At 46.1% G+C, this 27,237-nt stretch overlaps 1 protein-coding gene across 1 annotated transcript in view; it reads left to right on the top strand.

The window, feature by feature from the left end:
* The first annotated feature begins 17,264 nt into the window (after window positions 1-17,264).
* PTCHD1 (patched domain containing 1) overlaps window positions 17,265-27,237 on the top strand; it is a 51,268-nt gene continuing 41,295 nt past the window's right edge. The window contains exon 1 of the mRNA XM_027607444.1: window positions 17,265-17,615. Coding sequence (XP_027463245.1) covers window positions 17,265-17,615 — 351 coding nt within the window. The remainder of the gene's footprint in view (window positions 17,616-27,237) is intronic.

The raw sequence follows: 27,237 nt of genomic DNA, 5'->3' as shown, positions 1-27,237 counted from the left end.
TCCAGGGAAGTTTTCGTCTAAGGCAACTTTGCATCGACGATCAGGTCTGTCTTGTCTCCATGTGATTCCCTGCTCTGTGTCACTGTCCCTAGCAGTGTTTCTTGGCCTTTGTGGGCCATGCTACCTTTTCATAAACATTCATGCCCACCTTTAATATTCTCTAAAATGCAAAATAAACAATGTGATTAAAAACTACTCCAGGGGGCAAAGTGCTGCTTGGTTTTAACCATCACATGCCAACTTCGCCAGAAATTCTGATTCCCTCATCTCGCCAGTGACCCTGGTTGAGAGTCCCTCCTAAAGGAATGCCCTTATGAGAGGACAGTAGAAACCACCCTTGTCCCTGGCTACATCCTCCATGGTATTAACCTAACTAACCACCTTATTCTTACCCGAATCTCAGGCTAGGACACATTGGCCTCTCTCATTCCTGGCCGGGGAGGTAAGGAAGTGGGTCTCCTTGATGTGATGTGGGCAATTCCTTTTTTCTTTTCATTCTGAGATGATAAGGATGGGGTTTCTGGAAAAGTATGCCAAGAAACTAACAGGAAAGGCAGAAACCATGAAGAAAATGCCTAAGTCCAGAATCAAACTTGTCTTCAGAGAACAGATTTCTTATCCCAGGTGACGACAGTCTGGCTTCCCACTGACTGGCCTGGCACTGATCATTGGGCATTCGAACCCCTGTTATTTTCCTCCTCTCTGGCTGGCTGGGATTCGAGGCTTGGCAAATCCAAACCTTACCCAGAGGGAGCTCATGGTTGGCACAGCTTCTAGGCCTGGCAGGAGTCTCAGGCCCTGCTAATGTCGGTTTCCTGACTTCTCTCCAGGTGTGTGCAGAGTGAGAAGAGAAAGAGGCCAATGACAGCATCGAAGTAAAAGCCAACATCTGAGAGAAAGGGCGAGGATCTGGATTCAGGGCAGAGGTAAAGAAGCAATGATGGTGGAGAGGAGAGACCCAAAAAGTCAGGAAATGAGCATTGTGTGGGGGCCCAGCCGCGTGTCCTTCCCTTTGGTTCCCCCTTGAGGCCTCTACTGGTACTGCACCTGGTCCCTGTACCCCAGCTCAGGCCACAAGTAGCCCTAGCAACTCCCCATGCATCCCCAGCCCCCCAACACACATATCCTAGTTCTTGCTTGGTCCTCCCAACACTCATTTACAATCTCCTTCTCCCCTTTCTGACAAGCTAAAAATCCTAAACTCTTTCTCAACCTCTCCTGATTTTAGGAGTGGCCATGTGCTAGAGGTCTAGCCATGAAGACATAAGGGGAAATCTCCTGGGGTGCTTCTGAAGAAAATATTACTTTCCTTATTAAAGGAACAGATATAACTTCCCCCCTTTTTCCTGTCCGAAGTGCATATCTGATGTCTAGAATTGTGAATGTTCTATTTCAAGCATGAGGCAACAAACTTGAAGGGAAGGCTGAGAGAACGGGAGAGATGCCATGTCTGACATTCTTGAACCACTAAATCAATGCCCCAGTGGCTAACTCCAGATTCTGAATTATGCAGGAAAAAAATCAGTCCTTTTCTTGTTAAAGTCATTCTTAGTTAGGTTTTGTCACTTGCAGACAAAAGCATTCCTAACTCATAGACCACAATAAATAGCCCCCTTCTTCCAATATCCATCCATTACTCCAGGTAACCACCCTGTTCTATTCCCAAACCCATCTGCTGTGAGGCCTACCCTTCCCCAACCAACCCTTGAACCTACACAAATACTGATGACACCGGTGATAGCTCATGGCTAGCACTGCTAGCTGGGCTCAGATTCAATGTCAAATCCATCTCTTCTAGCTCTAACCTGTACAGCATCCCAGGCTTGTCTTATCACCCAACTCCCCACACAGACTTTCCACAATGCACAGTTGCGGAGTGGCCAGATATGTACAGTTCTTGGCCTTAACCTAGACAGTTTATCTCAAAAACCCCACTCCATGAAGTCACCCCTTGTCACCCCAGCATGATGTGAGCTCCCCAGCTTTGAATGCCACTTACACCTGCACCACCAATTGAGTGTAGAACACTGATGGAACATTGGTCTTAGTTATGTTCCACCTCCAGGAAGCCTGCCTGACCCTCTCAGTCTGAGTTAAACACCTCTAACACCAAGTCTTGCCAATGCTCTCTTTGTTCCTCTATTAAAGTCTCCACCAGACTTTTGTCACCTTCTGTCAACCTCTCTACACCCTCCAATAAGCTGTGATCTTTCACATAGGATGATATCTTACAACCTATGCCAGTTCTCAAATTGGACCTACACATTTGATGTTTAAAATTTTTTTCCTGAATGAATGAATAATCATATCTCCCCACTAAGATATCAAGCTCGTTGAGAATAGGTATCTGGATTTTTGCCTCCTAGCAATCCCCCACCAGTAATGCATACAGTGGGCTTATAATATATATTTTGTCACTAATCTGTATAGAGAGACATCCAGATTTTACTTCAATAACTTCTACTTGACAACTAAGCAGCATGATCTTGTTTGTACATGCACATATATAAACATCTAATCATGAACTATGTAGGTATAAACATATACAACACTTAGCCTAAAGGTGCCAAATGAAAGCTTGGCCTGATGATTCTTTCCCACCAAACTGCCCAGTGGTTTAACTCAACCCTCCAGCTGGTCCTACAGCATGCATACATAGCTGCTATTATTGTCTTACTAAAAGCTTTGCAACAAAAATCATCAACAATTAAGAGGAGCTCCTTCTGAAGAAGTTTTCAGATGAAGCAGAGCAAGATAAGACGGTTTGTCACAGCTAAGAGAAAGGTGCCTTCGAAGGCCAGTTTAACACCGACATAAACATCCTCTGACGTTACTCACCGAAAGTCCAAGGCACTGCTGGAGATGTTCTCAGGAAAGAGAGAGCTTTGCAAACCACAACCCATCACTACGCCAAGGGCTGACCTCTCAGACATGATGGTTCTAACCAAGGTGTTTAGGATATTTAAGAGGATGCTCACCATACCCTTTCTTCCAGGTGGAAAACGCTAGCCAAGTAATTCTCTGAAATTCAAGGAGAAAGCCCCACAATGGTGAAGATGGGGTGGAGCCGGCCATGGTGTTGGCTGGTGGAGGGGATGGGGCAGGGAAACTGGGGCACCTGTTTTCAAATACAGTAGAAGGAAGGACTCTGAGAGCCCCTGTTAGGTTAAGAATATTAAAATTCTTGGGGAGAATACCTCCTGTGGGAGAGAGTAATTTTATAAAAAGTAAAAAAAGAAAATACCCATGAATCTTCAAAACTTCAAGCTAGCCTGTAAAACATAAGAAACACGCTAAGGAAGAATATTGGATTATGATCTTCAAGCCAAGGGGAGACCTGAAGTACCCTCAGAAAATGTGAGAGATTCACCAAGTTCAAGCTTCTCTTGGACCTCAAATCTTAAAGCAACTTTTAGTCCCAGTCCTCTCAAATGTGGAGAGGAAGTATAGAAGGGCATTAAGTGGGGGGAAAAAAAAAAAGGATTAAATGATCCTAGCATCCAGTTGACAGTAGATTTCTACTTTGCCCTTATCTTTACCCAAAAGCATCCAATCAGAGATGACCCTTGCCAGAGCTTACAGAGACCCCTGGGCCTCTGTGGAGGTGCTATTAATCGCTTACCAGATGTTCTGGCCTGAATTGTATCCCCCCCTCCAAAATTCATATGTTGGAAGTCCTAACCCCGAGGACCTTCTTTAGAAGTAGGGTCATTGCAGATGTAATTAGTTAAGATGAGGTCATACTGGAGAAGAGTGGGCCACTAACTAAACGAATATAACTGATGTCCTCATAAAAGAGGAGAAATTTAGAGACAGACAGAAATTTAGAGACAGACAAACAGGAGAACACCACGTGAACCTGATGAGTCTCCACTAAGGAAAGCCAGATGTTGACAGCAAATGACCAGAAGCTAGAAGAGAGGCCTGGAACATATTCCCCCTCACAGCCCTCAAAAGGAATCAACCCCGCTGACATGTTGATCTTGGACTTCTAGCCTCCCAAACTATGAGACCATAAATTTCCATTGTTTAAGCCCCCCAGTCTTGGGAATTTCGTTAAGGAAACCCTTGGAAACTAATACACCAGATTAATCCTTGCAGCCTCCAATGTTCAAATTGCCGAGTGTCATCTCCTCCACAGATGACCTTACCACCGCTAAAGAATTACCACTGTCTCGGTTTTCAGAGTTATCTTTAGGTTGCCTTCTGCCTCTGGCCCCTTCTTACGTGTTTACTTCTTTCTACAGTTAGAAAAATCTGTGTTTACTAATTTCTAAGATGGGATTGATGCAAAGCCATCTGCTTAATGAGAAAAATTCCTGTATATATGAGATAATCAACAAATATGGCTCCAATTAATGATTTTTCAAATTGCTATTTAAATATTGACTTGGACTGTGCCCATATGATGTCAAAATAACTGATTTGCATGTGAATATTTCAGTCAAACCACTAGCTGTTTTGTCTACATAGCTCCGAATAATGTGGTTGATTGTTGTTCTATTACCAAATTGGATTGACCGGTGATTTTTGGCATCATAAAGCATAGCCTAGATTCCTTTATGAGTACCAGGAGATCAAGCCAGAGAAATAAAAAGGTATTTCTTTTCTTTAAACTTCCAAGGACTGTTAATAATGAAATATTACAGTGGAGGGAATTTTCACTAAGAAGTATCACCTAATAACATTAGTTAATAGTCCTTCCTGTGGGATTTTGTCACCACCTTATTTCACCTTTATTGTTCTATAGGGTAGTTCATTACCACGGCTTAGGTGATTCTACTGCTTTATAGAGATCAAAGTGTTAGTGCTTCAGGTGCGGCAAATTAAACAGAACACCTACCAGACTGATAATAAATAGGGAGGTGAAGAAGTGGGGGAAGTGTCATGAACACATATGTTCTCACTTTTCTTTTTCCCATTCCCCAATTTTCCTCACTACCCAATGGCCAGAGTGATGGGGAATGGATGGATAAATGTAGGGTGGAACTGGAAGGAGTAAACTGGGGAGAGTGGTCTGAACTGGAGAAGGGGAAGAAGTGAAATGAGCAAGCTTCCAAGGTCCAAACAAGACCCACTATTGTACCTTGGGCGCTGGCCCTCTGCTAAGGTCAAAGCTGTAACGATAGCACATTACATCTTCATGGCCTTACCCAATTCCCTCTCAGTCTTTCACCTACTTTTGGCCCTCCTTCCTTTCTTTCTTCTTTTCAGTGTAAAATAAGAGACCATCATAGTGGTCCCCATATTCCATCTTTGCTGTTCCACAGGTTAAATGAATCTGCCTTTGGAGTGGGGGGAGGCGGTGCCTGGGTGGCTCAGTTGGTTAAGCATCTGACTCTTGATCTCAGCTCAGGTCCTGATCTCAGGGTCATGACTTCAAGCCCCATGTTGGGCTCCACATTGGGTGTGGAGCCTACTTAAAAAAGAAAAAAATCCCCCCAAGCTGGAGACTCTATGGAAGATTTGGGTTTCCACAGCAAGATGTGGACATCACAATCTGAAATTCAGAATCCCCAAACAATGAGCTAAGTAATACACTGGTCCAATCTAGTATAATTTCTAGATAATCTCATTATCCTAATTCTTACTAAGTTAATATGGGGATTTTCAAGCAACATTCTAAGATATTTTTTTAAAAAAGTGCTTTCACCAAGAAGAATTTAAAAGGAAGACAAATCAGAAAGAGGGGTGCCTGGGTGGCTCAGTCGTTGAGCATCTGCTTCAGGTCATAATCCCAGGGTCCTGGGATCGAGCCCCACATCGGGCTCCCTGCTCAGCAGGAAGCCTGCTTCTCCCTCTCCCACTCCCCCTGCTTGCGCTCTCTCTCTCTCGCTGTGTCTCTGTCAAATAAATAAATAAATTCTTTTAAAAAAAAACAAGAAAGAGGTTGTAAAGGCTTTGTGAAACTAACATCTAACAATAAGTAGAGAAAAAACGATTACATATAATGATTAAAACAAACAAGCAAACAAACAGAAAACACTGCTGGTAAGAATGTAAAATGGGTGAGGCCCTTTGTAAAACAGTTCAGCAGTTCCTCAAACGTGAAGCATAGAGTTACCATGGGACCCAGCTCTTCCAGCGGTAGTTACATAGCCAAGAGAAACAAAAACATATATCCACACAAAAACTTGTGATAAATGTTAATAGCAGCATAATTTATAATAGGACTAAAAATATTTCACTAAAATGGTCTCCCATTTACAGTGCCCCACACAGGTGTCAAAGAATGAGTGTCTAATACTGTAAAATATCGGTGCCTATTTTCTTCAATGTGATTGCTAATTGTGTCAGTTAAAGCACACAAATGTGAAATGTGTGTGTGTGACCTAACAATGTATAAGCTGCCACCAGAAATGGGGCCTTATGTATAGAGTATGTTCTTCGGTCACCTTCAGGGATGGGTCCTAGAGAGTCAGCAGAGGGGAAATCACAGGTATGCATTATAAAGATGAAGCGAATTGAGATGAAACAAAGAGGGAGGTTTCTGGGGACTCTCACCCATGAAAGCCACCATTTCATTTTCCCAACCCCCGTTTCTCATTGATCTCCTTTCCTTCTCCTCTAGATGAAACTGCCTTATGTAAGCAAAAGCCCTAAGGTATAACTCAATTCCCTTTGAAGAAGGACATTCATCAATCCATGTGAATCACCATATTATGAATTTGACCTGATCAGTTTTCACCTCCACCTTGTAAACTCCTCCAGGCCACTGACCTCTCTTGTCCAGCTCTCATGTCCAAACGTTTACATTCAACCCCCATTTGTTGTAGCTTAGAGCTTGACACAGTCTCCCCATTCCTTCTCCCTCACCCTGACAAGAGGCTCCGATCTCCAGTGGAATTTGGTAAAAATGCGCTAATACCTCTAGGGTGGCGTATGGTTTAGCGTAGCTCTTTGGAACAACACTGTGTCTTCAGAAATCTTGAGGCAGTATCTTAGCTCCATTCTGCAGTCATCTAAGTCCTGCCAGTTCTATCTTCCGAAAAACCTACCAACCCTTCCCTTTCCATCACACTGGCCTCTACCTTGCTTCAGGCCCTAATCTCTTCTCATCCTAATTGTTATCATGACCTCCTAATTGGTCTCTTTGTCTCTAGTCTTGCCCTTCCTTTATCCACCTTCCATGTGGCCATTGGAGTAACTTTATAGAACATAAGCCTGGCCATAACCCGCCCCCCACCCCGATTCAAAGCCCTGAAATGGCTTCCCATCACCTTCAGAATGAACACCCAGCTCCTTATCTAGGCTTGTAAGTCCCTTTTTAACCCAGTTCCTGTCTTCTTTTCCCAACTATTGCCTATCCATCCTGAACTATTCATAGTTCCCAAAACAAGCTAAGCTCTCTATCTATCCCATCCTTAGAATTTCAAATGATATTTCCTTTGCCTTGAATACTCCAAGTAGCCTTGAATATTCTTTCCCTCCATGGGGGTTAGCTAATTCTCTTCTTTTTCAAACAGCTTTACTGATGCATAATTTACACACCATTAAATTCACTAGGCTAGACTAACTACTAACCTTTGAGACTCCATTTGGATGTCATCTCTTGTTTTTGATTGGACTCCCTCAAAAACAGATCTTGAAACAAAGGTGTGGGTGCAAGTGGTTTACGTAGGAAGGGATTCCCAAAGAGCAAAGTGAGGGCATAGAGATGGGAGATGGAGAGGAGAGAAAAGCCAACAAAGGGTGTGTTCAAGAGTGGGTTACTGCTGTGGGCAACTAGGGCAGTCAACTCTGCTGGGAAGTCTTTGAGAGCCTGCGTGAAACACATCTCTGAGTTGTCCCACAGAGAGGCAAAGAAATTTGGGTACTTATTTTCCTGTTCCTCATTAATTGAGAGTCACTCCCAGAGCTGCTAGCCCACTGGCACTTCCAGCCTACCCCACGGCCAAAGAATTATCTCAAACAGAGAAAGGCAGGAAGCCGTTAGTGTATATAGGAACAACCTAGAGTGAACTTCTAAGCCAAGACGGTGAGGATGGAGCACCAGACAGCATCTCTACGCATTCTCTCCAAAGCTTTTCCAAATCCTACCTCTACTTTTCAGGTTGGGTTAGGGAAACATTCTCACTGGTCCCATTGCACCAATGTCCTTGCCACACTCCGCAATTTTGTGGTTTCATCTCTTGGCCTCAGTCCACTACACTGTGGACTCCTCAAAGGCAAGGACTTTATATGCCTTCATGCACCACATTTAACAAAGTGCCTTGGACCTTCTACCTAGCCCAATAACGTGTGAGGTTGTTTCAAAGCACTTTATATTCATTGTTGTCTTTCATATCTGAAAATCCCCTTACCAGGGAGATAGCATCATCATCTTTAATCATTCTGATTTTATGGACAGAAAGCTAAAATACAGTGATGAGACAGAGCTAGATGAAGGACCACATTTGCTGATGGCTAGGCCAGTGGCCAAACTAGTTTCTGCTCCTTGGCGCACTACAGGAGGTAATAGCATTCACCTGAGGCTAAATCTTTCAACCCATGGCAGAACAGACTATTCCATATCTAGAATAATCTGCTTTACAATATTCAGAAGATGCCTGAAGGTGGAAGCAAAGCAGGCCTAGAAATGCCAAGTCCTATGCTATATCTGAAAAAGGAAACTTTGATTTTTTTTTTCTCCTCTCACTTAACCTCTCCAAGGAACTGCCTCCCAATGTAATTTTTCTACAATTCTAATATCTGTGAATATGTAAATCAGATTTTACTATTAATTAACTCACCAACATAACGCCATTCACTGGAAGGAAGTGATCAGCCATGGGGAACACAATGCCTTGTAGCTCTGTCATTTTTAAAAGTCAAAGCAAGAAGTACACAGTTCTAATAACAGAAGGGATGAAGTGCTTTGTTCTTAGGTTATGCTCTGGAGTACAATTTTTAAAGGGATTAAATATATAAACATCAAAGAAAGACTGCCCTGAAGCTAAGAGTTGTATCAGCAAACCCCCTGCTTTTTTATGTCCCCTATGTTCAAACATAAGACAATGGATCTGGTGATTATAATGGTCTCTACTCACTTTACACAGGAAAGTAAAGGAAAAGAATTAAAGAATTTTTCCCTCTGCAGTATAATGACTGTTGGTGAACCACTAAAAAATGGAAGAATTTCAACAGGCATAAGGTCAGTCTATTTGGTAGCTTTTTTCATTATGTATTTTTGAACCACTTGACAGTTTTCCATTTTAACATTCTGAGGGATTTTTCTTGGTAGAAAAATCTAGACAAGTACTGCAGAAGTTTTACCATCTGCAAAAAGAGTGGGTTGTATTAGATCAGCAAACACTGTGGGCTCCATAACAATATTTTGTTGGTCCACAGAACTCCTCTGAGGAATACCAACATCAGAAATGAATCCAAACACTGAAAAACTGATTAATGGACAGGAGGTCACAAAATTGCCACTTTACAACACTATTATATGAACAGCAAATACAGAAATAGCATTAAATTGTTTATAATATTCATAGCATATTATGTTATCTGATTAAGATGTTTTTGATGTATTATGATACCCAGTCAAGGCATTTTATTTTATTTTATTTTATTTTATTTTATTTTATTTTATTTTATTTTATTTTTAAAGATTTTATTTATTTGAGAGAGAGAGAATGAGAGACAGAGAGCACGAGAGGGAAGAGGGTCAGAGGGAGAAGCAGACTCCCTGCTGAGCAGGGAGCCCAATGCGGGACTCGATCCCGGGACTCCAGGATCATGACCTGAGCCGAAGGCAGTCGCTTAACCAACTGAGCCACCCAGGCGCCCCAGTCAAGGCATTTTAGAAAAGGAATTAAGTGAATTGTGCTGAGAAGAAGAATGAGTGAACAGAAAAACATAGATTTTGATATCAGATAGGCCTAGATTCTATTTATACTTCCATTGCAGTGTAACCCTGCACAAGATATTTAATCTCCTTAATCCTCAGTCTCCTCTTTCTTTAAAATGGGTATCACAATTCTTAATAGCCCATGGTAATTTTGCAAATTACAAAGGTAAGATATGGGAAAGTGCCTAGGGCTAAACTTAGCACATAAAATGCTATAAATGTTCTTTCCCCCATGTTCTATTATTTCTGTAAGTTGTCTGCACAATTAGTCCTAAAATTCAAGAGATTATTTTTTAGAGTCAGTTCTAATGTATCCCTGTAAATGTCCCCCTGCCCATACAAACACATCACAAAGGCATACAAGTATTGGGCACAATTTTAAGTATGATTCTATTGGATTTAGTGTTCCACCAATTTAAATATATTTCCATTTTAATTGGCCTGGCTTAGAAAAAAACTGTCGATCCCCTGGATTATATTATTCTAAAGAATCTCTTTAGCTCTAATTTTTCTCTAAAAACGGTTTAGAAGAGATGGGGGCTGGAAGGGGGAGGAGCACCTAGGTTTAAGTGGATCTGTCCCTGGTGCTGAAAGTGAAAAATGTACCTAAACGCTCCTCATTTAGGTGCGGTGGACGGAAAGCTAGTTTAACTAAATGAAAAAACCTGAGCTGCACTTAGTTTGATATCAAGAAAGTGGCATTACTCAGGACGTCCCAAAACTTTAAGATGATCCCAAGGGAAGAGAGAAGGGATCCTCTAGCAGCTCAGCCAAGTGATCAAAGGGCTATAAAAAAAACTGACACATAATATCATTAACATGTAGATATCCATAACATTAGATAACAAAGACACTCAAATCAGCAAGATGCTAATTCTAGACTAAAGGCCTTCTAAAACTAGAGACTAACCAGATATCATCTATGCCTTTTTTTGAGACCCACACCATTGTTGTGACCTCTCCTCTGACATTTCCCTTACTCAGGTTCATATTTTAATCTTCGGTACATGTATCAGTAACTCTATTAAACTAAAAATTTGTTGAGAGCAGGGAATCCCTTGCTCTATTTCTCCTAGTTGTTGAATACAGTAGAAACTTACTGCTAATTGGAATAAAATTACCCAATCGAGTTAAAATAATCAATGTTGGTGTGCCAAAGAAAGCTTATTAGACATGTGAGCTAGGATTTTAAGAGAACCTTGAAGTATGGAAAGGTTTTGGAACGCGATGAGAAGGTAAGGTCATGCTTTATGTTAGGAGAAAAAAGTAAAGCACAGATTTGGACCTGGGTGAGCACAGACACCCAGCTAGTGTGTTCCAAAATGTCTCTTCCTGAGAGGGAACTAAGCCGTAAGAGATAGAGAACAAACTGAGGGTTGCTGGAGGGGAGGTGGGTGGGGGATGGGCTAGATGGGTGATGGGTATTAAGGAGGGCACTTGTTGTGATGAGCACTGGGTGTTGTATGTAAGTCATGAGTCACTGAATTCTACTCCTGAAACCAATATTGCACTGTATTTTAACTACCTAAAATTTAAACAAATAAAATAAAAAGAAAGAAAGAAAGAAGAGAAAGAAAGAAAGAAATTTTTTAAATCCCATTTACAAAAAAACAAAAACAAAACAAAAACCCAAAAATGTCTCTCCCTGAGTCAGTGCATGAAATATCCGTCTCTCTTAGCCCTGAGTCCTATGTTTATTCAGGAAAATGATTCTGCATGACTTTTTTCCTTATGTCATGATAGATCACTTTTTTAAAAGACTCATGATGATACTGACTGAGTTGGCAGAATACCCTGAAAAACACAAGATATCCAATTAGCACACTTTCCTTTAGGATAGCAGAAACACCCAACACTTAAAAAATATAAGTGTTACTGAGATTGGAATAGTATAAAGGAGTGATAAGCACACTATCCTAAGTGCTACACTAAACTGTAGCTGCCCAAATATCCTTTGCATGATCCTGCTATGCATAGTGACTTCATGGTTGACATTGAACTGTTTAGATTTGACATATATACATGAAAATATTTTGTTGTTTCTCTGGCAGAAAATGGTGGTGTGATTATTGAAAGCTAGTGAGTGACACACTTGTTACACAAGAGTAGACCCGTTTCTAACCTTATCAAACCAAATACGCTTTTCTTTTGAGTCCCCACTCCCTCCACACCATGATTAATCCCTCTGGCATCTCTGAGCAAGACTGAGCCAAGAGACTTACTCCAAATGTAACAGATGATAGGAATCCCCTCCCAAGTGAGAATACTTCATTAGTTTTATCAACAAATTTAATTCCCATGAAGTAATGCCCTTGTCCCTTCCAATTTAACAATAATTAGAAAGTCATCTCTAAGGAGCAGTCTACTTAAAGAGTAGTGATGGATATTTGACCCTAATAGAGATGTAGTCACAGATTTATGTAAAGGATGTTCATCTCAGTGTTATTTATAACAGTAAAAATTTATTTATTTGTTTGTTTGTTTGTTTGTTTTTAGAGGGGCAGAGGGGCAGATAGAAAGAGAGAATCTTAGGCAGGTTCCTTGTCCAGCACACAGCCCAGATGCGGGGCTAGACCTCACAACCCTGAGATCATAACCTGAGCCAAAATCAGCAGTCAGATGCTTAACCAACTGAGCTACCCAGGCACCCCAACAGTAAAAATTAAAAAAAGAAAACCTAAATGCCCCAAAATAGAATATAAGTTAAATAAATCCAGTTTTAGCCATTTGATGGAATCCTATGCAGCCATTAAAATGTTTTATAACAATATTAATCAACATGAGAAAAAGCTTACGATCTATTTAACAGGAAAAAAATGTTTACCAAACAGAACCTTTACCCTGACTTTCAATTTCAGAAAAAGTGTATAAACATTTCATATACATTGCCTAAGCCCTCCTGCCAAAGACCACCAGGAACACACCAGTAGTTGAATGAGCTGGGTTTATTTTTTGTTGCAGTGAAGGAGAACATGCACCATGGGGAACTGAGGGGCATCTCAATAAGAAGGGTTTGTGTTTGTGTTAAGTAATTTGGGGGAAAGTTTAAGGCAGCGGGGCTTGCTGTAGATTGGGTGCCATCAGGAAGTAGGGGTAGTTTTATGATTGGGTGTTTTAACAAATCTTTATCTAAAAGAGCAGACTAGACCAAAGCTAGAGCTGGAATTTGTTTAAAAATAAAAAACACAATAATCACTCCTATTAGCCAGGATAGGGACTTGTTTGGTCATTTTTGGGATTTGGACAACGCTCATGCTTCTTCATCTGTGTTCAGACATGATTATGGAGTGATCCTAATTTTGTCTGGATCCATCACAGTTACCAAATGACCTTATCTGACATTAGTGTTCTGGAGAATAGTTTTTATTCAAAAGGAGAACACGGAAGCTTAGTTGTGAGTACCAGGGCAGCTCCTAGCAATACCAAGTCCCAAATGATAATACCAGGCCAGCCCCTGGATGGCAGGGACTGATTTTCTTTTCCACACACACACATATTTAAGAAAGACTAGAATTATGACAGATAATCATTAACTAGGTGTTTGTGATATTCCAGGCACTGTTTTAAGTGCCTTATATCTTTTAACCAATTTATCCCTGCAGCGACTCTATGAGATAGGTACTATTAATTATTCCCATTTTCCAGAACAGGAAAGTATGGCATAAGGAGGTGAAGTTACTCACCCAACTTATCATAGTAAGTAGTGGAGCATGGATTCAACTCAGTGGCTATGGAACCAGCAGCCCAAACCTCTGCATTATATTGTCTATGTGTACAATAAATTATCACCGGTGGCTACCTTTGAAAGGCAGTGAGAGTAACAGGGCTACAGAGTCGTTCTGTTTCCTTCTTTTTCTAGTTCTTATTTTCTAAATTTTCTACGATTAAAGTGTATCAATTTTTAATCAGACAAAGGAATAATTTACAAATGTACTGATGGAAGCTCTATTCCCAAGGTCATTGTCCCAAATGCAAACCCAGGTCTTTGGTGGTGGTAACGCTCCCCTGAACATCTGAATCAAGAGAAGAAAAATCAAATCGGGAGGAGGCAACACCCCACCCTCTTGCTCCAACTCAATTTAGGTAATACTAACGGAATTTCCCGCAATATAAAGTGGCAGCAAGATCCACTCTGAGGCCATTCAGTGTCTTTGAACTAAAGGAGGCAGGGTGGAAGCTGTCCCAAATATACATCGAGACGATTAGGAATAGAGTTGGAAGAACTAGAAGCAAAATGCCTGGGTCTCAAAGGAAAGGCCTTTCCGTGTAGGAGGACAACAGTCCCACCCGGGCCAGCTGACCAACGCTGGGTGTCTCCAGCTCTCAGATTCAGCCCAGGCGCTGAGAAAGGGGATGCCTACTCTTCAGCCTGCGTGAGGGCTCACATTAAGAGGCCGGAAATTCTCAGGTCGCGAGTGAACCAAGGTTAGGAGGGAACCATTTGGAGGGACAAAGACTTCAGAATGAAAAGAGCTTCGCCAAAATGTTAAAGGCTCCCAAGGAGACCTGTCGGTTGGTTTCCCTTCTCTTACTTTTGTCGCTGAGCTGGCGTCAGGGCATACAAAACATCTCTGTTCGCTCCGCGCGCAAAGAACGACTTTAGTTAGGCCTCCTGAGAGGTGCCCACCCACCAGCTGCCGCCAGCTCAGCGGCAAAGAACTGGGCTCACAGTATTTCCCACTGCCACCGCACACACACACACACACACACACACACACACACACACACACACACACACACACACACACACACCGCCCTTTCCGCCTTTCCTTCTGTCCCGGCTGAGAGCCACGCAGGGCATCCACCCTGCCATTTAGCACCTCGGCTGCACAGTGGTGGGTGGTTTCCCAAAGCGTGTGCCCTCGCAGCCACTTGCGCTTGCCTCGCCAGTTGCAGGGGCACAAGTCAAAGAGGCTTTTCCCTCCGCGATCATCGTGAATCAGCAAAGCGCTGCAGAGCAGCGGCGTCTCCTCGAGCAGAAATTACGATGCTGGGGGAAGGGCACAAGTGGAGTGTTGCAGGGGAATTTCTAGCCCCTCCCAACGTGACCCTCCCGGGGACGACGATACTGGGGTGGGGGTGGGGGAGGTGTTGGCTGGAAGCTCCTGTTTGAACCTAGGCACCCCGGGGGAGCCTTTGGAAACAGAGATCGGTGTGGGGGAATAGCAAGGGTGAGCCGGGAAAGTGGACTAGAGTGGATGGGTAGAAGGGGCTAGGGAGCAGGCAGAGGAGAGCGGGTGCGCCCCCGGGGTGGGCAGCGCAGCAGTTGCAGGTACTGCTGAGGGACTGTAGGAAGGAGGGTCTGGTGTGGGGGAAGGGAAGAGAGAAACCAAAAAAGGAGGATTTCCCAGCCCAGGACTTCCTGTTTCTAATGTGCAAGTTCCCAAGTTCAGTTTGAGAAGTGAAGGGCCGTTTGGCATTGGGGAGTCTGGAATGGGAACGTTAGGGGAATACCTCCCTAAATCGCATTCTCCCACCCATTTCTCTCTCCCTCTCCTCTTGTCCTCTCCTCCTCCTCCCCTCAGTCCTCCTCCTCTTCCTCTCCCTATTCCGTCTTCCTTCAGCTTCAGTATGCTTGTCCATGCTCTGTAGTACGGACTACACTCCAGCGACCGCGCCTCCAGTCGTCACAGCCTCTCCTTTGACCTGGGCACTGGGAGGCCAAGCGGGAGCGATAGGAGGCGTGCAACGGAAAAACCGAGCGCTCGGAGCGCAAAACCTTGCGACCCCTCACCGCGCACCAGTCCCCACCCCCTTAGCCGGACCGAGCGCCTCAGTGGCCCAGACTCCGAGATCTGGTTCGGTTTGAGTTGCAATGGATGGACCCCGGGGCTTAGAGCGCACAACGAAACGCGCTAAATTGTACCTGTGCGTGGCCGTTCCCGCCGCCGCCGCAGGTCTATCCCGGGCCGGAAGCCGGCGCCCGCCTTCTCGGGAAATTCTCTGGAGGGGGAGTGCGAGGGGAACCACAGTGACTGCCTGGTAGCTCAAGGCTGGCGCGCACACGCACACGCCCAACTTTGCAGAGACGTCGGCGCCCCCCGGGCTCCCCCGCGCCCCCTGCGGCTCGGCATGCTCGGAGACCAGTATCTCTCCAGGTCTGAGAAAATGTGTCCCCCACTCCCACACTTGCGTCTTTGAGAATGAGAGGGCGGGTGTTGGAGAGAAGGGGAGTAACGCTCCGGATTCCCGGTTCACAAACACTCTACGCCCGCCCGCAGGGGCGCCCGCTCCAGCCCCGCCGCACCAGGTCCCCCAGACCCGCCTGTGACGACAGAGGGAGGAGGAGGAGGCAGGGCGGAGAGCCGGGAGTCCGGGCGGAGAGCCGGGAGTCCGGGAGCTCCACCGACTGACCATCAGTACCAGCACTTTTGCTACTGGGCGACGGGGTGGGCGCGCAGGTTGAGGGGCGCGCAGCAGAACTGCCCAACCCCAATACACTCTGGAGCGACCCTAAATAAGGGCGAGAAGAAAGATTCTCCACAGACGCCTTTTGCGTGGACGTGCCCCAGACGCACACTCGGACCCCGTGGTCCCGCGGCAGCTGCAGTGTTGGGGATAATTTAAATGGCTCTTACTTGAGAGGAGGCGTGATTTCCACGTTCGAGCGTCTTCGCTCCCCACCCCCTCTCCGCACCAGCCAGTGCGCGCCACCACCTGAGCCTGGCGAGAGCCGGGGCGCACGCAGTCTTCAGCCTCCTCCTTTCCGCCTCTGGGGGTACTTGGCTCTGAGCGGGTCCACCCGACGCCCCCCGGGAGAACTCTTTACTTTCTGTTTGGAAAATAGGGGCCATTTCTTTATTCATCTCTGGGTCTCCCCGGAGGAGGACAGGGGAGGGGACGGCGTTCGAGGCGGGCCGGGCCGGGGGAGGGGAGCGCGGGGAGGGGAGGGGACTGGGTGTAGCCTGGAATTCTCCGTCCTCGTGTTCCTAGGCTGGCGCGCAGAGTCTCCCCGAGATAGCGCCGCCGCCGCTCCCCGCGCCACCCCGTCGTTGGCCTTGGGGGTCGGGTGAGTGGGGTCATGACGCGCCGCGGGGGCTGCTCCGGGCCCCTCCCGCGCTGAGCCGGGACGCGGCCCCGCCGCGCGGAGCCCCTCGGGCTGGGAGGCGGCGGGGGGTGGGGAGGGCGCACGGGGTAGGGCGGGGTGGGGGCGGCGCGGAGGCCGCCAGGCTGGGGGGCTCTCTGGGCCGGCGCGGCCGCGGGCAGGAGGGCGTGTCTCCGGCCCGAGGGGACCCTCCCGAGGCGCGGCGCGGGACTCCCCGATGGTGGTGCCGCGGCTCCGGGAGAGCTCCGGGTCTCGCCTCCGCCGCCGCCGCCGCCGCCGCCGTCGCCGCCGCGGGCGCCACCACCGCCGCCGCCGCCGCCGCCGCCGCCCGAGCCCGCGCCGAGCGTGCGCCTCGCCCTCCTCCCGCGCCCGCTCTGCTCTAGGATGCTGCGGCAGGTTCTGCACAGGGGCTTGAGGACGTGTTTCTCCCGGCTCGGCCACTTCATTGCCAGTCACCCGGTCTTCTTCGCCTCGGCGCCCGTGCTCATCTCCATCCTGCTCGGCGCCAGCTTCAGCCGCTACCAGGTCGAGGAGAGCGTGGAGCACCTGCTGGCGCCCCAGCACAGCCTCGCCAAGATCGAGCGCAACCTCGTCAACAGCCTCTTCCCAGTCAACCGCTCCAAGCACCGACTCTACTCGGACCTGCAGACCCCCGGGCGCTACGGTCGGGTCATCGTCACCTCCTTCCAGAAAGCAAACATGCTGGACCAGCATCACACCGACCTGATCTTAAAGGTGAGAGGGGGGCGGGCGCGGGCAGCCTCCGCCGGCGCCGCTGCCGCGGCTGGGCTGGCTCTGCGCGGGGGTCCGGGCTGAGAGCGCCGCCTCTCCCATCCCAGGCGGCTGCCGCAGGGGCTCCCCTGCACCGCGTGCCCCTCGGAGGCCGCCCGGAGCCTCCTAGCCTCCTGGGCGGGGAGCGTCCGGGTCCGGGCCCGGCCCTGCCCTCGCCGCTGTCGCCGCCACCCCGGCAGCTGCTGCAACAGTTGGGGCGGCGGCAGCCACGGTGCTGTGGTCCGTGCGCTTGTTTTGGTCGCAGTGGTCTTGGGGGTGGGGAGGCTTGGGGGTAACTGGGCCAAGAAGGAGCAGAACAAGAGAAGTCATTGTAGAAAGTCCTGGTACTTGAAAACAAAATACTACGCTTGGGGGGCGGGGAAGGATTCAGAGACCCCTCTTCCCTGTCCCCATTCTTTACCCCCGTCCTCTGACCTTTGGAGTGATTTCAGAAAGGCTGCTCGGAGGGGCCGGGGCCGTGAGGGGGCAAAGGAATGTGAGGCGGGATGGTGAGGAAAATGTCTCCTACCCACCCAGAAAGAAGTGTGGTCCCTGGCTAAGACGCGGGGCTGCCCTGCTGCCCTCTTCCCAGAGCGAGGTGGCCATCTCTGTCTTTCGGGGTAGGAAATGGTGTCTGTCGTTCGCAGTTATTTTGTGTTGCACAAGTAGCTCCCTTCTTCCGAAATGCAAAAACTTCTTTGGGAAAACAGGGATTCGACTAATCCACTTTTGTTTGGGTTCATTTGGGCGTGAGGCTGAGGGGCAGAGCCAGAAGGGTAAGGACAGAAGCCCAGCTGTGTGGCCCTAAGAAAAGCACAGGAAACCAAGCAGCTGGTTAGAGGGGGACGTTCGTGGAAACAGGTTGTGCCGTCAGCCTGAGGTGGAAATTTGATGTGAAAAGTGAGGTTAATGGTGATAACTTTCAGGAAGTTCCTAAGAAAAGCAGAGGAGTGAGGACTAGAGATGGAAAAGTGGAGACCTTCAGAGAGAAAAGCAAAAACAGGTGAGAATGTTCCATCCAAGTCCCTGGTGGGAATTGTAGGGCTTGTTTACTTAAGGTGCCCCTCTGCGGAGGGCAGGGGACAACCAGTCCCAGCTGGAGCCCTGGGGCGGAGGCATAAAAGGGGCTGGTTTTGTGAGGGTCTCCAGTCCAGATCTGCGATTAGAGTTTGGTTAGATTTCTAGTCCACTTATGCCATGGGGAGTCAGCCAGTGAACCTGGGGAACTCTCTCCTCTTTCCCTCTACAGGTACCCTCTATATCCCGGGAGACCAGCTAATTTTCCTGTGTTATTTCCCTCCCTCTCTCTGTGGATGTGTTACCTATGGGCAATTAGTAATGAGGGGAACCCGACTAGGGACTCAGTGGAATTAGGACCTTCCCACGTTGAGTGGCTTGTGATATTTTAAATGGCACACACATCATCATAGAACCTTAGTAACAGTGGTCTGGAAATACTTGCTTTTCTCATGATTATGCTTCCAACATCGAAGTGAGGGGGGTTTTTTTGTTGTTGTTGTTTTTATTTTTTTTGTCTCAATACTCCAGTGAACATATTCTGACACAGAAAAATACTGCCCCAAATGCTTCCCCAAGAAAACACATAGTAGTTTCATCACAGGCTTAAGGAAACTATAATTTAGCCAGTCCTGACAGCTGGAAAGCTGCCCCACGTTTTGATAGATGATCTACTAAATGATGTTTCTCTTTGTATTTTTTTTTCCAAGGTGATGTTTCTACTGGCTTTTTCCCCCCCTAACAAACCGTCACGCCACTGTGACGGGCACTCACCAGTTACATTCACTCTCAAGGTTAATGAGACATCAACAGGCACATCAGACCTCTTTTCAACAGGATTGTTTCTCTTCTATTTGATTTTGATCTGTTCAGGACACAAAACCATATTATCAGAGAAAGTTGGGACTGGAGAGAAAGGGAGGCTGTCTTTGCCTCCATGGCTAAAGGGCAACTTTAAAGGACAGCTGTCTTGTCAGTAAATTGTTTTCAGATTCAAGATGGTTTTTCATGTGCTAGGTGTCTGGGGAAAATCAAAACCAAGTCAAATAGTGGTCAGAAGCCATTTCAAGCTGATGGCTCTCTGGCCAAATGAATTCATACAATTTATAAAAACTCAGACCTAGGAAACTGAGGGAATTGCCTCAATTTTATATATCTATTTTTTTCTTTCTACATCTAACTCTTATATCTGGACGGTTCAGAGCTGGGGGACAGAAAAATGGACCTCCAGTAGTCATGGTAATGTGAAGTGGGGAAATGAGCACTTATCATCATTTGTCTTTCTTCCCATGAGATGAAGATGTGTCCTTTACGAAAGGTGTCAGGGGTTAGAGTCACTGTTTCTGCCCGTACTTGTGTTATTCTGATACTTTGCTGCTGGAATCTAGGATAGCCCTGACAGCTAACATTGCACACAGCACCATCCAGCTCCTGTCTATTTGATGGCATCACATTTGAAACGAAGTGGACAAAACATAAGCAGAGATTATGAAGGCTTTCTCAGGCCCCGTTACAAAACCAGAGGAAGTACCTTGCAGGGCTGTGTCATTTACTCCTCATGGTGCTCTGCGGTTGTACCCATTTTATGAAGGAGATCTTTCTTGGGATATTAGTCCAGCTATTTTCTCAGCAAAAATAGACTGGGAAGGGATGACAACAGAATATACAAACCCAGGTTGATTTTTTTTTTTTTTTAATACAATTGAGAGTAACACCAAGGAAAAAAATCTACACTGGTCTCATTCGGAGAAGCTTTCTCAAATTTGTGCAGGTGACATGGTTGCCATACTCAGAGTGTGCAGTGTAGATTTCCACCGCAAACTATGAGGGGTGACTGTCCCTAGCAATGGTTTCCTCTGAGGTCTGTGGGGCAAAGAGGTAATTTGGGGTGAAGGGGGTGGGACCTGATGGTGCTGATAAAGGATCAACCATTAATTTCTGGACATCTTTAAAAGTCTTCGTTTCACTAGAAGATTAAATTTAGCTCATTATTATATTTTAACAGAAAATCCATGATGTTCATCTTGGAGCAAATTTCAGAGTAGCCCCTCATGAGCTTGTATAAACCTGTTTCTTCTTGATCACCAAAAATGAAGTGTAAGGAGGTCTTGTTGGTAATTGATCCGGGCGGTGACCAGAACACTACTTGATTTATCCCAGAATCATCCCTAGAATGAAGAACCAGTTTAGCCCAGTCCTTACAAGAATACCACACACAGTACGTTTAAACACAGCAAATGCCTCAGGGTAAAAGTGCTGTGATCCCATTTTACGGAGGGGAAATCTGCTCCTTAAACATTCACTGACTTGTCCGTGGCAAGAAGATGAGGACAGGGACAGAACAGGGTTTTGACTTCCCATCCAGCACCCTACACTCGAATTTACTGCCTCGCATATGATAAACTACTCGAATGACTTAAATGTACATTTTTTAAATCCAAACGAAGTATATTTGACTAAAGTCTCATTCTCATCTCACAGTGTTGTCTTGACAGTGGTAGCTGGATGGTGAGGACATTTTCTTGACTGATTCTGTCCGTGAAAATCCCCAGAGAGAAACTCTAAATGCCCAAAGTAAAGCATAAGATGTGTGGAATTAGCAATACACAAAGATAGAAAGATAAAATGTTTTACTGGAAAAATCTCTGGATGATTGTGTGAAGTTACTTCCTACTTGAGCAGTGTTCACCGTCCAGGTGGAGTCAACCCCGGTGCCTCACACAGTCGCTGGCACACTGTAAACCCTCACTAACTACTTGTAACATGGACCTGCCCTAGTTTATTCAGACATTTATGTGAGGGGTAAAGAAAACTCCATAGAAACTACCTTGAAACGTATTTTCAAAATGACATGTTTTTATTTTTGCAGTTTCTAGGTTTCTCTTTTTTCCATGATACCATTCTTCCTTCCTTGATAACCTCTGTAGTCCTATTAAAACATATTTCAGTTTTCAAATTGTGTGGGGGCATTTACTTTGTACAACTTCTTCTTCTTTGAAGGAAGCTCCTAGGATATTTTATTCCAAACCAATGGAAAGACACATCCTCACTATGCAGACATTCTTCCAATTAGGGGGAATCTCATTTTGTTCAAATACTGAGTTTCAATTTAAAAAAAAAAACTTTTTACACTTAAATACGTTAAATAGAACTCAGTTGCAAAACAAGAGTAACAGCATTTAACTTGGGAGTTCATTAATTCGGGCTTTCCAAGAAGGGCGGCCGAACTGCTGGCTCCGGGTCACGAAGACCTCGTAGCTGGATCCAGATGCCAGTTGTTTCCAAATACTGTCCCAGCACTTGTAACCACTGTGCGAAGAGCCATCGTTCCTCTCTCTGCAGTCTAAGGGTGGGCCAATTCCAGCCGACTTTGGAGCTCAGAAGGTGTTTTTATATTTTTAAAATATTGTAACAAAACAAAAACAAAGAATAGGAGGCAGAGATGGCATGTGGCTCTCAGAGCCTAAATCTATTTACCCTTTGGTCCTTTACATCAAGAAGTTCCCGTACTGTCTTCCAAACCCCTTTACTGGAGCAATTTCCAGAAGTGAGCACTGTTAAGTCAAGTGGAAGGCAGTGGTTCTCGCCAAGGGGTGGTTTTGCCCCCAAGGCGACACTTGGTGACGGCTGGACACATTTTTCACTGTCAGTACTGGGGGGGGGGGGGCGGCTGCTGGCATCTGGTGGGTGGAGGTCATGGATGCTGTTAAACATCCTGCAGGCACAGGACAGCGCCCCATAGCAGAGAATTATCTGGCCCCAAACCCTGCTTCAAGGGTTTGTGTTTTGTGTTTCTCTGGCTTTGTTAGGGCTTTTTTTTTTTTTTTTTTTTCAGCTGCACTGATTACGTAAAATGAAAAAATGCCAAAGAGAAGTTCACATCTTACAGAACTTTGGCTGGAGACAAATACTATGACCTCTTGAGGAGATGCTTTTTGAGGGCAGTTGGGCAGAGATCAGATTCTCCAGTGTAATCTTCCCCAAGATACAGTTCTCTTGCTCTCCCTCCCACCTCTGTCCTTTATAGTCTAAACCCTGCTGTAGAGGAACCCAAGAAACCCAAAGCAGTGTAGCTGCCTGAATGGCAAAGCTGCTCCATTGACGCTGGCCTTCAGACCTGTTGGGATGGCTGTAGCCGGCAGGCCGGACCCACAGCTCTAACAGTCGTCTGCTAGGCCAGGCGCCTCCCGACAGCGTGTAAGGCCCCACTGGGAGCCGTGACCTGCTGAGGAGGCGGGAAGCTGTGCTTTGTTGCCTGGTCCAACTGCTTGGCTTTTCAGAACACAAAACGAAAAAAGAGCTTGCATCCAAGGAACAGTGGGCCAAAGACCCCTGGGTTTGGAGGCCACCTTAAAGGTCATCTTTGCAGATGCTGACACTGGAATCTGCTCTTAGCATCTCAGGGTGCTTTTTCTGGTGACAGGTGCCATGGCCACTGGAGCAGCCCAGTCCCTTCGGTGAGCTACATGAGTGGCAGGTACTCTTAGAAAAGATGGAGCCTGAGCCTGAAAGGGCAGCATTTGTTCATCTCCTGGGCCAGCCACGGGCCTTTTGCATTTTATCCGTGCACTAGGGGAAAATTAAGGAGAGACCGAGATCACTATTCATTCTCCTTATATTTCATAGATGGTGCATCCCAGTAATCCAAGCACGATATCATGCTAGGGTTGTCTGCCTTCACTGTACATTTCAGTGGTGTGAGTGGTATCCTCGAATGGCCACCCTGCTTGTCTCCTTTAGACTTGGGGAGCAATCTCTTACTTCCCCATGCAGATGACCACTGGGGGCAAATTTGGATAAACTGTTCATTTAAACTGAAATGTAAAAATAAAGCCATAGCGGGATAGGAAGCCCACCTTTTTAATGATGCATAGTATCTTGATAGATGCTCTATTAGAGTAAGAGAAGCCTGATCTTAAAAAATTAACACAAAAACTGAACCTCTCACGACTCACCAGACTTACAAACCTCGCAAAAAGAACAGATGAGCATTTAACGGGTGACTCCTTGCACTAAGAGAAGGAGAAGGAAGCTAAAAGAAGTTCTTTGATTCCTGCCTGAGAGGGCGCAGCATCCCTTGGCACGGGAGCTAGGGAGGTGCAAGGTGCTGGGGAATCTGATCAACTTTGACTTTGTGAGATGCACCATCTGGTAGCCCCAAATGATACTTGAGATAGGCTTGAAGCAGACCTTTGAAGTCACCTGCTTGGTAGCACATCACAGCAAGCAGGCCTGTCTGCGGGGCTGCCTGTGCCGCCGCCACATGCCCGGAAGGCCGCAGAACTTCCGAGGACTCCTGCCAGACTGATTTAATGACCAGCAGGGGAGGTGAGTAATAGCTAACCTTTAGAAGACAAAAAAAAAAAAAAAAAAAAAGGAAATCAACACTAGTTGTTATTTCATACGGGAAGCCCTGAATAATATGTCGTGCCTTCAACTTCAGAATTCATATTTTGAACAAAAGGAGGCAATGAGGGAAGAGGGAAGCTATTTTTATCTTCTTGCTCTCTAAGAAATCCTCCTGAGAATATTGTTTCTGATATTTTGAAAGATCCCCATTGTTAGGTCTTCCACTTTAAGTTTAGTTTAACTTGTGGGTTCCAAGTAGAGTCGAGATGAGGATTTTCATGCAAGCAGATACCTTGGGAGGTGATATACAAAAATCCCGGTAAGAATGTGGGGACATGAAACGGGGTGGCGGGCAGCCAGTCAGGGGAGCCAGGTGTCCACTATGGGCACCCGGGGCTCAGTGTGGCTGGGGAGCTCTGAGACACACTGGGGCACACACGTCCAAGTTTCCCACCTGTGGGTGAAGACGCCAGCTATTTATTCCCCAACTCTCCAGCCACCATCAGTCGATCGAGCTGCATCTGGGGCACTAAATAAGCCTCTGACAATTCCAGATGCTCTATGTGCCCCCTAGAATCAGAACTGTCCTTGTTGCATTATGAAAGCCTCAGGCGAAGAGCTGCAGGTGTTTCTAGTAAGAGGACTTGTAATGCGGAGGGGAGGGGGCCCTGAGAGCGTCCGCCCCACAGGTCTGACCCCCATCTAGGGTTACATGTCTCGGAGCTTAGGGCTCACATTCCTAGGCCATGTTCCTCCCTTCACTCAACAAAATGGCCATGACTGCATCTCCATGAAGCTACAGCCAAGAATGATCCAGCAGAGCTGTTTCGTTACTCTTGAATTCGAAAACCCGTTCTCATTTTCAGGTCCGCCACTGGATGTTGGTAAAGATGATTCCCAACAGGGCTTGGACACCACCAGGACTGGGGGTTTTCTATGCCAAACCCCCAGGTCTGAGGGGCCCCGATCCAGCCCCTCTTCATGAATACAAGTCCGCAGGCTGCTTCTCATAGCTCCATCTGCACACAGGGACTCTTGTTGCTCTCCTCCCTAGAAATGCATTCACTCCTTACTTCGGGTCCAACTCACATGCTTCCTACTTTGTGAGGCCTTCCCACATTCATGGATCCCCCCTCCCTTAAATCTATCTGGCTTTCAGTCATGTCCACATTCCTTAATACTTAACTATACATTATTATATAATCCACTGTATTGTCACCTGATATATTCTCTTAAATAAGACCATAAACTCTTCAAGAGCAGGAACAATGTCTCATATTCCCAAATTTCTCCCAGAACCTAGCATAATGTGGAGTGTGCAGCAGGTAGTTAATAAATTATTGCCAGTTGATGGTTTATAGGATGGAAAATGTGCTCTCCCTTCCCTATTGATTTATTTTGGTCACACTAGAACTAATTTCTCAGCATTAAAGGTGAGATTCCTTTGCCCATTTTTCCATGGGCACCACGACTTTGCCAAATACCACAGCTGTGCCAAATCCTAATTGTCTCAAGGGAAAAAAATGCATCTTGGCTATAGGATGATCACTATAAGCACTCAAAAAAAATATTTGTGATAATACCTTACTTTTGTGAGGTTCACCTTATCGCCTCATTTTTGTTCTTGTTTCGGTTTGGCATCTAGGCGAGTGGTCATACTGAGTAAAAGAGGAATTGCTCTTGGACTCTTTAAGAGTCCAGTCACCTGGACACCTTGTGAAAATATAGGTCCTGCTTCAGCCCGGGGTGGGGCCGGCAAGTCTGGATTTCTAACAAGCTCTCAGGCAACGCTGCTGGGCAGTAGAGCACATGCTGAGTAGCAAGGCTCGGACTTAGCTGTTGTGAACAGAACGCTGGATTTGGAGTCAGGGAAATCAAGCTCAAGTCCCAATTTCCAGAACTCCGTGACTTGAGTAAGTTGCCGACCCTCCCGGAGAAGCAGGTTCCTCACCCACACTGAGTGTAATCGCGTCCTCTGCACCCACTTATGGTAAGGACACACTGAGATAAGGTACCTGACGGCTCTGTGTAACCACAGCCTTCTGTAGGGGATGTGATCATTATTGCTCTTGGCCTTGAAAATGACTGTCATTCCTTCCTAAGTGCCAACTCCCCCAGAGCCATTGTCGCCTGTTGAGTAAATAACACATCTAAACTTTTTTTCCCCCTTTGATCCAGCAGGCCATAATGGGTGCTCAATCTCCATTCTTAATACTCAGATTGGCAATTTGTTGGTTTTTAATGACTCCATTTGGGTTGTAACAGATGACTGGATTCATCCTACTGCTGAACATGCAGCTCCTAAGTTCTTAGGCAGGCAGAGCTGTCGATTGGGTGGACTGCATTTTGCCTCCTCGAGGTGGTTTCTCGGGGTTCAGAACCTCATCTTCATGCTTGACAGGGCTTCACACACAAAGGAAGCCTTCACTTCCCACCCAGGGAAGTGTCTTTGGAATTATAAGCTCTGGGAGGCTGTGGGCTCCCGCTTCAAGTTTCCCTTCACCACTCCTCACAGCATGCCAGACAGGGATTCTCCAGCTATTTAGGTGAGAGAGTTGATAACTCTCCTCTCTCACTTAATTTACATCACTACAGTGTTTCCCTGAGAAATCTTGCCCACATAAGTAGATCTACAAGCCCTTCAAAGGGAAAGTGCCCTCAGAATTGCCAGAGATCAGGAGAACCAGGCAAAGTGATAATTGTAAAGCCCTTTGAAACTGTGAAATGTAAAATTTTGCTGACTGGGGGTTTTAATCATTTAGGTCAGTGCACTTCCCCACCTTCCCCTTTCTAAAATTTCTTTTTATGGGGTTATAAAAGAAATCTATAATTATTTAGGATCAAAATCAAATCCACCAAAGAAAATCCCCCCTGCCTACCTGGTTCTCTTTGCCAGAACTCTTCAAATGGAACTAACCTCAGTGTAAGTGAGGATTAGCACTTCTTCTTAAATTTGAATATGCTTTCAAATTCCCTGGGAATTTTGTTAACATGCATGTTCTGATTCAGAGTAGGTCTGAGACAGCAGGCCTAAGATCCTACACTTCTAACAAGCTCCCAGGGCTGCTGCTGCTGGTTTGAGAACCATGCTGACTACAGCAGTGGCTTAGTGGACCGGAGGAACCTTTCTGTATCCTGACTAATTTCTCAGTGCCATTGAATTGCTTCCATACTGTAAGGGAGTGGCTCTCCAGTTTGAGCGGGTATCCCCTGGAGGGCT

The sequence above is a fragment of the Zalophus californianus genome, chromosome X (assembly GCF_009762305.2).
Source record: "Zalophus californianus isolate mZalCal1 chromosome X, mZalCal1.pri.v2, whole genome shotgun sequence".
Classification (NCBI taxonomy): domain Eukaryota; kingdom Metazoa; phylum Chordata; class Mammalia; order Carnivora; family Otariidae; genus Zalophus; species Zalophus californianus.
This window is presented reverse-complemented; position numbering and strand designations above follow the sequence as displayed.